General features: G+C 38.3%; 1 protein-coding gene across 11 annotated transcripts in view; it reads right to left on the minus strand.

The window, feature by feature from the left end:
- BCAS3 (BCAS3 microtubule associated cell migration factor) overlaps window positions 1-12038 on the minus strand; it is a 576449-nt gene that overhangs the window by 479393 nt on the left and 85018 nt on the right. For all 11 annotated transcript variants that reach the window (XM_081218975.1, XM_081218976.1, XM_081218978.1 and 8 more), the window contains exon 7: window positions 8706-8778. In XM_081218975.1, the coding sequence (XP_081075101.1) occupies window positions 8706-8778 (73 nt within the window). The remainder of the gene's footprint in view (window positions 1-8705; window positions 8779-12038) is intronic.

Raw genomic sequence — 12038 nt, forward strand, 5'->3', positions numbered from 1 at the left:
TGTACACACACACAAACACATCAGAGTCTGCTAAAATTTATGATTCTGAATGAGGAGTTACGTCAGTAGTATTAATAAAGGAAGTGGTATTAATAAAATTGACAGCACTTAGTCGTTCATGTTACAATACAACATACAAAGTATAGTTTGAACACAGAGTTCACTAGCTCAGTTGAATACAGAAAACCAGGAGGGACCAGGTTTGTCATGGCTCAGTTTGACCACGTGCTTAGGCAACAAGAAATGTTATAGCTTATTTCCACCTGGTCTTTGTCCATTTTGTTCTTACCGCTCTAACTTAACAGTCTCAACTCTTTCTTATACCCCCATTCCATCAAGCCTCCTTGACCTTCTTTTTAAGGTAAAATTCCATATTTATTAGTAATTTTTAAATTATATTAACATTCCTTTTTAAATTTTAATCAGGACTACTGCTCTGATTACACCATTGTATAAACTTTCTCCATATCTGTTTTCCCCATAACCTCAGTTTTAGGGTGCAATTTTGCAGAATATAATAAGCATGCTGCCCCTGTAAATACACTCTGCTTTCAAGGCACCCAGCTCCCTGCCTTGGGAGGCTGGCTCATATCAAACGGATTGCATCCATGGGCTCCCTGAACCTTCAGAACCTCCAGCTTCTGGCTGGGTTCAGCCTGAGAGAGCCATCTGGAGAAATGACAGTAAGGCGGGGACACCCCTGGCTGCTCCGCTGTCAGGTTATTGCACATGGACCGAATCTCTCCACCAGAGGCCACAGCTCCTGTCAGGTAACCATCTTGATAGGGCTCTCATTGGAAGTTCTGCTAATGGCTCTCACCCCTTGCGTAGAAATGGTAAAGGGTCTCAGCTCCTATTCATTTTATTTAAACTCTCCTCAAATTACCCAATGTGAGTATATCTTCTATTTCTAGCTAGGACCCTAACAGGACAGGTTTTCAGAAATACAAATATCACATAATAGCAAGAAACATAGCTCTTCAAAAAATTAAACCAGGATTCCTTTTGTTTAGTCACCTACATATAACCATTTTGGTGGGCCATTTGAAATGTGTACCAATTTCAGGCTCACAAGGAAATACACAACAATGTTTATAAAAACAATCTTACAACACACCACTAAGTGGTGTCCATAGTTTAGATACTATATTTTTAAATAAATACATAAAAAAACAACTTTTACCTGTTCCAGTAATGTCATCTTATTTCCTTAAGGTTTTATTACATCCATAATCAGATAAACAGGGTGTGCTCTATCATGCTCTGAGGGCTCTGGTGGTTCTAAGACAATACTAAAGTCAAGAGGTCCATGAACAATCCATGATATTGGATACCCCAGTATCCTGACCCATCTCAATAAAAACCTCTGTGCCAGGGTGGCAGGTTTCAGCATAAATGGTATATCAAAGATGTAAAAGCCCAGTCTTTGAAAGGAGTAAAGAGAGTCACAAGGCCATGCAGAGAGCTAGAAGAAAACACAGAACACCCACAGAAATGTAAAAGACCAGTGAGATGAACAAGTGAAAGACTGGGTACTGGAAAGAAGGCCAAGGAATTACGCAAAAAGCTCATGTGTTAGAGCACCAAAGACTGGAAGAATGGCATAAATCTCTTTTTTGTATCTGCACAAGTAATGCCAGCCCAAACTGTGATTCCATCAGACCTCACAACACAACAGGATGAAAATCAGTTACAACAAGGGCATTGTATGTAACGGCTCTGTGACATTTCATGACAAGAAGAAATGTCAGATATTAGTATCCCAGATAATAGATCCCAAGTTCTATTTAACATAACCCTTATTTATTTTAGACACAAGTTGAAATAAACTCTCTTCAGCAACACTTCAGGACAGTGAAACTGTGCTTAACCTCCACCTAAATAACTGCTGCTTTAGATCAGTGTCTACCAAACACCAGCCCTAAGAATGTCTATGTGTATAACTGAGTCACTGTGCTGTACAGCAGAGAATGGCACAACTCTGTACCTCAACTATACTTCAAGAAAATAAATAAATACAAATAAATAAATAAATAAAAACCAGTCCCACAGAATTCTGTCAATCCAAAATGACCTTTTTTAGCAATTGGCAACAAACTGCAAAACTATTAATACTGTGAACTAACTGTATCATATTTAATGAACAGTCCTTAATTTTGAAATTAAGTCTTCATTCCTATGCAGCTATTAAAATTAATTAGCTTTTTTCAAGGTAAATTTAAGATGTCTTTGGTGGCCAAAATCTTAATCTCTCTGATTATTAAAATTCAATCTTGGAAATATGGCCATAGAGGGCTTATTTAATAAGAGATAAGGGATTCCTAACAAATTGAAATAAAGAAATTTTCTCACTTTCATTTTATTTTATTTTAATATTTATGTATTTATTTGGCTGCATCAGGTCGTAGTTGTGGCACGCGGGATCTTCGCTGCCACGTGTGGGATCTTCATTGCCATGTGTGGGATCTTCGTTGCGGCACGCAGGATCTTTTCCATTGCAGTGTGCAGAATCTTTAGTTGAGGCATGCAAACTCTTAGTTGCAGCATGTGGGATCTAGTTCCCTGACCAGGGATTGAACCTGGGCCCCCTGCATTGGGAGTGCAGAGTCTTAGCCACTGGACCACCAGGGAAGCCCCTCTCACTCTTTTAATTGAAGCATAGTTGACTTTCAATATTAGTTTCAGGTGTACAACACAGTGGTTCAATACTTTTATAGATTATACACCATACAGAGTTATTATAAAATCTGGACTTTATTCTGTGTTGTATATTACACCCCTGTATCTTATTTATTTTACAACTGGTAGTTTGTACCTCTTAATCCCCTTCACCTATTTCACCGCTTCTCCCACCCTGCTCCCCTCTGGTAATCACTGGTTTGTTCTCTGTAAGTCTGTTTCTGAGGGAAATTTTCTCACTCTCACAAGAATTTCCCACCACCAAATGGATATATGATGTGAGTCTCTGGATAAGACTTCCTTCATCTGTAGCATATATCTTACGTGATTTCAAGGTTCTTTCCACTGCCAGTATTCTATGATTCTCTCTATGTAAAGATCACATCTTCACTCCAATAACGTGATGATATTGTATTGGATTAAACATTCTTCAAGGTCTGCAGTCAGCTGTTGAATAACATTACTCTTTTGCAACTATTCATAATACCCAACAAAATCCTAACCACAAAAAACTGCATTACTCGAACAGTTTAGCATGTAATACACAATGAGCTTTCATTTCCTAATAAAGTGTATATTCCTTAGTATACTGTCCATACTTCTCCTCCCTCCCTCAAATTATTACACAAGGCACTGACTTAATCCCTGGATCAGTAGCACAATAAACATTATCTCCCACCAAGCACTTAAATGGCTTATCTGGAATGATTACGGAACAGTGTATCTGTCTCTTTCTCTCCCCTTCTCCCTCTCCCTCTCTCTTTCTCTCTACATAGACACATACACACAAAGAAAGAAAGACATCACTAGAATACAAAAATAAATGGCATTTTAATGACTGTCATGAATGCAGTAACAGCCAGTATTAAAAATCGTGGGCTAAGTGTAACGTGTGTATACCTAAAGGATAAAAACTGAGGAAGGACTGGGATTATTTCCATAGCAATTCCCCCCCTTTCTTTGAAAAGTTATTATAAATTTAAATATAAATTTAATATAAATATGAAAATTTATACATCAAGAGGAAACTTTACTGAACTTTCCTAAGCAGAACTAAGTGGTATTAATCGTGAATATAAGCAACTGACAGTGTCCAAAGCACCTTGTGCTCAATAAAGCATTTGCCACAGAAAGGAACAGCAACAGACATGTTTTGTACGTCTCCAAAGGGTGAAGGGGGTCCTAAAATTTTGTGCACCACAGGCTCTGAAGAAGACATCAACACCCAGGTTCAGGACATGTGGTTCCTCAGATTAAGACATTTTCTCAACCATAAAAAAGTGTTGCTAATATTCAAATAAAGGACTAGTATGACTGTACAGCAAGCTTACTAAAATTCATTTAGCAAAAAATAAATATTTTTGAGAGCCTGCTAGTTAGAAGGCACTGTGCTTAAATCCAAGGAGGACTTCTCTGGTGGCACAGTGGTTAAGAATTAGCCCGCCAATGCAGGGGACACAGGTTAGAGCCCAGGAAGATCCCACATGCTGTGAAGCAACCAAGCCCGTGTGCCACAACTACTGAGCCTGCGCTCTAGAGCCCACGAGCCACAACTACTGAGCCTGCACACCACAACTGAAGCCCACGCAACCTAGAGCCGTGGAGCCACAACTACTCAAGCCCGCACACCATAAGGCCCATGTGTCGCAACTACTGAAGCTTGCGCTCCTAGAGCCTGTGTTCCTCAACGAGAGGCCACTGCAATGAGAAGTCTGCACACCACAACGAAGAGTAGCCCCTGCTCACCACAGCTAGAGAAAGCCCATGCAGCAACGAAGACCCAACGCAGCCAAAAGAAAAAAGGAAACAAAACAAAAACAAAAAACAAAAAAAACAAGAAGGAGATATCTTTGCATTTATTTATCAATAACCATTCTTAAAACAACCCAGCAAATGTTGGGTTGACATACAGCAGTCTCTTTCCAGAATGATTCTCCTACTATGAAATAAATTAACTTAATGAGCAGAAATGGGACAGGGGAAATGAGTGCCTACAATAGACTTTTTTGAAATAGATAAATATTATTATTTTTTCAAATAAATTTATTTATTTATTTTTGGCTGTGTTGGGTCTTCATTGCTGTTCACGGGCTTTCTTTAGTTGTGGCGAGCTGGGGACACTCTTTGTTGCAGTGCACGGGCTTCAGTAGTTGTGGCACATGGGCCCAGAAGTTGTGGCTCGTGGGCTCTAGAGCACAGGCTCAGCAGTTGTGGCGCACGAGGCTTAGTTGCTCCACGGCATGTGGCATCTTCCCAGACCAGGGCTCAAACCCGTGTCCCCTAGCATTGGCAGGCAGATTCTTAACCACTGCACCACCAGGGAAGTTCCGCAAATGTTATTTTAATCAGAAGTATGTTCATCGCCCCTGTGGTCATTAATGTGTCAACTTGGCTAGGCCACAATAACCGGATTTGGTCAAATATTATTCTAGATGTTTCTCTGAAGGTATTTTTTATATAAGACTAACATTTCAATCCGCAATTTGAGTAAAGAAGATTATGCTTCATAATGTGAGTGGGACTCATCCAATAAGTTCAAAGTTCTAATAAAATTTTAAAACATTGACTTCCTTGGAGGAAGAGGGAATTCTGTCTTTGGATTGAAATTGTAACTCTTCCCTGAGTCTCCAGGTTTTGGATCTGCAGCCCTCACAATCATGTGAGACAATTTCTTAAAATCAATCCCCACTCCCTCCCTCCCCACACACACACATCCCACATCCCACATCCCACTGGTTCTGATTCTCTGGAGAACCCTGACTAATATAACCTGCATACCATCATGGTCATCTCTCAATAAATGATCTCATCATCTACTATATACAATCACCTTACCCTTCCTTTTGTGTCTTATTTTTTGAGAAAGTGATACCTCAATAAATGAATCCTGTAAAAATAAAACAATCTCCTTAACCATACAGTTAAGCAGGGTTGCTAAGGAATGGAAAATCTTTCAAAACCTGTAAACCAAACTCAGTAGGTAGCTGAGCACCTTCCGTAAACACATCTTTTTGTGGGGCTTCAACAGGACTGGGTGCGCCTGAATTACAGGGACCTAAACACCAGGAAGAGTGAAATCAACAAGGTTTTCTTTCACCACAGGTGTTTCCCCTCTTCTGCTTGGTTCCCATTCCCTTTCAGCTTGCTTGTCAACACACCAGTTCTCTGATAATTGCGCTGACTTGAATATGGTGTTGTGTTCTTCCAGAGAGTTTATTTCACCTTTTTTCTCTTCAACTCCAGAATTTCCATTTGGTTTTTCTACAATTTCTAATTTCTTACTGAGATTCTCTATTTGTTCAGTCACTGTTATGATACTTTCCTATCATTCCAGAAACGGTTCATTTAGTTCTTAGAACATATGTAGAATAACGGCTTTAAAAGCCCTGTCTACAAATTTTAACACTGGAAACAATCAGGAACACTTTCTATCGCCTACTTCTCTCAATATATCACACTTTCCTATTTCTTGGTATGTATCATAATTTTATGTTGAAAACTAGACATGTTATATAAAATAGTATAAGAATTCTGGAAATCTCTCTTCCTCCACAATGTGCGGCTACTAATGCCTCTGCTGAGTTTTACTTTTCTTTAATTCTTGTTTTCATTTTAAAGCCTGCTTGCCTGGGGTTTGCCGCTGTGTCTAAGGAGCTTAGTGATTTAGCCAAAGATTTGACAGACAATTTGCTCAAATACCCTAAGTCAGTAAAGGTTGTCATCCTTTCCAAAAGGATCTATGTGTGGGTAGAGGAACCCGTTTAACAGGCAGACATTTTCAAGTCTTCCAGATTTTAGCTTTCCCTGGATGCTTCCATGGCTCCTCTGACCTTACATGAAGCCTCAGCTAACCATGACTTTAGGCTTAACGAGCCATGGGCCTGCACAACTCTCATGACCCCAAGACCATAACTTCCAGGGACAATGCTGCTGGGCATGGTCATGACATTGCACACCCTGGAAAATCAACCAAGTTGGAAGGGGAAAGGGTGGAGTGTGATGGGAGCAGCTTCCGGGCATGAATGCGACAGATTCCCACTGTTATGGCTTAATATTTACCAGTTTCTCAAACATAAACACTTTCCACATTGTTGGAAGCCTTTGGTTGAGTTCTAGAGCACTGAAATGGTTGTTATTACCTGTTTTGCAGATGGACTTCATTCTAAGTCACAACCCTCCATCTTTCCTAAGTATATGTATACCAGTGTCTGTTCCCCTTCTATAGCTTTATAACATACTTTGGAAGTCCTTAGTCTTCTACATGTACTGTCAAACTTTCTTATTCCCTTAGATCCAGCATAAGCTGTGCCTTCCTCATGAGGCCATCTCCCATGAATCCATGCACACTGATCTCTACCTTCTTTGAATTCCTATTACACATCATTTTATCACAATCATTTTCTGTGTGCTATGTTTTTGTTTTCAGCAACATCCTTAAGTCTTTGGGACAAGGAATTCGGTTTTCATGCTTTGTATCCTCATCCCATACCTGGCAGAGTGATGAGTACAAAGTAAATTTTTGCCCACTTCAACCCAAAAACTTACACTGGAAGAAAACTGCCTTGTAATGCATGTAGTCAAACCATTTCCCCAGAAAGCAACGATGAAGATTCCAAGACCTAATCATGTAACACCACTAGCACATTCCTCCCTTCTGCACTGCATCCATGACCTAGAGTGTACACTATCAGCTGAAAGTACAAGGCAGGGACTACTGGTTGCCAAGCCTAATATTCATTTTGATCCTCTACCTTGCTAACAAAACCATAATCATATCACTGCTTACTTTGTAGCTAGGAGTTCAAGTGGAGGAGAGGCACTAACTGAAAAGACAGTAGCCTTCTTGAGATAATTAGGGGAAGGGGTCATATTCTAAAAGATGTCAAAACTAGAAATGGAAAGAACCTAGGTCATTAATAACACATCACAGAAACACTTCACTAGCCCTGGACTGCCTACCCAGTAACTTTCAATTACATAGTTTGTATAGGCCATTGCAATTTTACCAGCGGTTGTATTGGAATTACATAGTGAAAAGGTCACGACAAACCTGATAACTAAATCACTATAAGCCATTAAGAAGCATATATTCGGGCTTCCCTGGTGGCGCAGTGGTTGGGAGTCCGCCTGCCGATGCAGGGGACACGGGTTCGTGCCCCCATCCAGGAGGATCCCACATGCCGCGGAGCGGCTGGGCCTGTGAGCCATGGCCGCTGGGCCTGCGCGTCCGGAGCCTGTGCTCCGTGGTGGGAGAGGCCACGGCAGTGAGAGGCCCGCGTACCGCAAAAAAAAAAAAAGAAGCATATATTCTCATTTACTATATAAAGAGAGTAGGGAAAAATCTGACTTCCTGAGTAATAACCATTAATCATCTTTGTCCATAGTCCTCTCATGGTCACAAATGTAACCAGCATGGAATTAAGAGAATGCTTGCTTGGGTTTGAATCCACAGCTCCACTGTGTGAATTCAGTGCCTGAGTTTTTCTAAACTGCAAAATGGGACTAAGAACAGTATCGATTTCATAGTATTGCTGAAAGAAATGAAAGAGAAAATTCATGGAATGCCTTTAGAACAGTGTCAGGCACATGCTACAACAACAGTAAATGTTAATGGTGGTGGTGGTGGTGGTGGTGGTGGTGATGATGATGATGATGACGATGATGACGACGACGACCTAATAGTAAGTTCTAATCCACTGTAGAAGGCCACTATAAATACTAAATAAACACATAAGCTGAAACACATTTTTCTTAACGATACTAATCTTTTATTTCAAGACTGAATTCTGAGGTACTGCTGGCTTGCTTTCATGTTTTGCTATCACCCTACATTTGAGAAAACAGTGAGCAGAAAAATCCCAAGGACTGAGTGACAAAAACCTTAAATATGTTTTTATTTCCTTTCCCATCTGTCTTGTAAGAGCATACTCTTATGGTAAACAAAGATCTGAAGACATCAAAGTTCCCCCTCTGAAATAATACAAAATTTTAATAGTGATTCAAAGAAATTTTTTTGAATTCCTTACCCAGAAGATCCAGTGCTCTTACAAACACCAAGGAGGGGCCTTTTTTCAGCAAAGTTGTCACACTTCTGAGCACCTGATAAGGAACATGAAATAAAATGTAAAATAAAACTTTGAGAAGTATTCTTGTATATTTCCCATCATTTCCATTCTCTCAAAACATTTACAGCTAAAGAGATAGCAAAACATTCATTTAAATTGATATATTTATACAGTTGACTGAACAAAAACTAGAAGAGCTATAAATAAACTTATAACTATTTTTTAAATTGAACCAGCATTTAAAAACCCTTTTTTAAAATTAGCAACGTCAATCTTATACACATTCACCACGAAATCAGAAAAACACCCCCAATTCCACCAACTAATTACCTAAGAGTTGTATAACCTTGATTTCAAAACTAAATAAAGGAAGGTCACAACAGAAACTTTAACAACTTCAAAATTTCAGGCCATTCTCAATACACAACAATGCAAAATCCTGAAAAAGACTAGTAAAATGAATAGCAATGTATTGGAAAAAAATTAAATCAGTCAGTCCGTGAAGAAAGACTGAAAGACACTGTCAACCAGAGAGCTCCAAGAAACAGCACAACCAAAGCACCCTCAATAAAGTTAGAGGTTGGCAAACACATACACATTGCTTGCAATCAGCTTTTTAGTTTGCTGCTTACAAACAGGTACAAACACCTGGAAAAGTGGTTAACTCTATACAGGAAGAAAGTATCAAAAATTTTCAAACTACCATTAATAATTTTTAAAATATGAGAAGATATTTCAGGCATGAAACAATATAAGAATGCAATGAAAAACTGACGCTTAGAAAATAAAAGAGCCCTGGGAAGTTAAAAACAAGGCAGATATTATTTAAAAACTTAACACAAGCATCAGAGAAAATTTCCTAGAGAACACAGCAAAAACACCAAAAAAAAAAAAAAAAAGAAAAACAGCATTAATTTATACACACACACAAACACATACACAAGAGAAACGTTAAAGGACAGCCTCAAAGTTCCAGTACTAGGTAGGAATTCCAAAAAGAGAGAAAAGAGAAAAACAGAGGAGGAAAGAATCCATAAAATGTTTCAAAATTTTTCACAGAACAAACAAGGACAAACAAGAATTTTGCAAGAACGAGGCAAGGACTCCACTCTCACCACTGCTATTCAGCATAGTACTGGAAGTTCTAGACAAGGCAACGAAGCAGAAAAGAAAGGGGGAAAAAGTCATACAGATAAGAAAGGAAGAAATAGAACTCCCTATTTTCAGATAACATGATTGATACCTTGAAAATCCCAAGGAATCAACAACAGCAAAAACTTCTAGAGCTAGTGAGTTAGCTCAGCAAGGTCACCAGAGTCAAGATCAACATACAAAATATCAACCGTATTTCTATATACTAGCAACAAGCACACAGAATTCCAGAATTCCAGATTTAAAATACAATACCATTAATAACTGCTCAAAATAACATTAAATACTCAGGTATAAATCTAAAAAATATATACAGGACTTAGATACTGAAAACTACAAAATGCTGATGCAGGAAATGAAAGACAATCTAAGTAAACGGATATATAAAGTTGACAGAAGATGCACAGATTAATGGAACAGAAGACAGTCCAGAAATAGACCCAAACAAATATGGTCAACTGATTTTTGAAAGAGGTGTAAAGGCAATTAAGCAGAGTAAGACCGTTGGACCATTTCAACAAATGGTCCTGGAGCAACTGCATACCCATAGGAAAAGAATAAAACTGGAAATAAAACACCTTACCTAAAATTAACTCAACATGGGTCTGAGATTAAAATGTGAAACCATATAACTTTTAGAAGAAAACAAAAGAAAATCGCAGGACCTAGGGTTTGGTGAAGAGGTCTCAGACATGACACCAGAAAATATGATCTATGAGACTGAAAAAAGCAATAAGTTGGCTATAATTAAAATTAAAAACAAGCTACACATTGGAAAAAATACTTGTAAAACACATATTTGACAAAGGACCCATCTAGAATATATGAAATAATCTCAACATACTCAAAACTAAAAAAACAAAAATCCAACTTTAAATGGGCAAAAGACATGAGATATTTCACTGAAAATAAGATATGGAAAGCAGATATGCAAATGAAAAGATTTTCAACAACATTAGCTACCAGGGAAATGTAAAAAGCAAATGCTGACAAAAATGCAGAGAACTTGGATCTTTCACACATTCCTGGTGGAAATATAAAATAGTACAGCCCCTTTAGAAAAGAGTGTGGCAGTTTCTTTAAAAGAGCAGAAACAAAAAACCTAAACATACACTTACCATATATCCCAGCAATCATGCTACTGGGCATTTATCCCAGAAAAATAAAAACTACACCCACACAAACTTGTATACAAATTTCATAGTAGATTTATTTTAAACAGCAAAATAAGTGAAATCATCCCTGATGTCCTTCAGCAGATGAATTTTACCTCCACACCATGAAGTATTAATCAGTAGTAAGAAGGAACTAACTATTGATACACTAAACAACTTGATACACCTCAACATACTTGTGCTAAGTGACAAAGCAATACTGTGTAAGTCCATTTATGTAATACTCTTGAAATGACAAAATTAGTACAGAGATGGAAAACAGACTGATAAATTCCCAAAGGTTAGGGATGGTGGACGGAGACGGTGTGAGGGAGATTACTGTGAGGGAGATTACTGTAGTGATGAAATAGATCTGTATCTTGATTATGGTAGTGGTTACATGAATGTACACATGTGATAAAATGACACGGAACTATGCGCACACATTCCACCAATGTCAGTTTCCTGGTTTTTATATTGTATATAAGATGTAACCAGCTGGGCAGAGGGTGCACAAGACCTGTCTGTAGTATTTTTGCAACTTTCTGGTAAATATGTAATACCTCAGAAGGCAGGTTTTTTTTAAAATGGAAGATAGAATAAAGAGGATAAATATTTTCTTTTAATATTATGTAATTTAGTTTATGCTCTTTAAAAAGGTACATATGTCAAGAGTGAGACGAAAAGCCACAGACTTGGAGAAATACTTGCAAAAGACACATCTGATAAAGGAGTGTTATCCCAAATATAACAAAGAACTTTTAAAACTAAACAGTAAGAATATGAACAACCCAATTTAAAACTGAGAAAAAGATCTGAACAGACACTTAACCAAAGTAAATATACAGATGGCCAATAAGCATAAGAAAAGATGCTCCACATCACAGGTCATCAGGGAAATTCAAATCAAAACAACAATAAGATACCACTCCACACATACTAGACCAGCCAAAATGTAAAACAACGACAATACCAGATGCTGACAAGG

The sequence above is a fragment of the Mesoplodon bidens genome (assembly GCF_964165515.1).
Source record: "Mesoplodon bidens genome assembly, chromosome: 19".
Taxonomy (NCBI): domain Eukaryota; kingdom Metazoa; phylum Chordata; class Mammalia; order Artiodactyla; family Ziphiidae; genus Mesoplodon; species Mesoplodon bidens.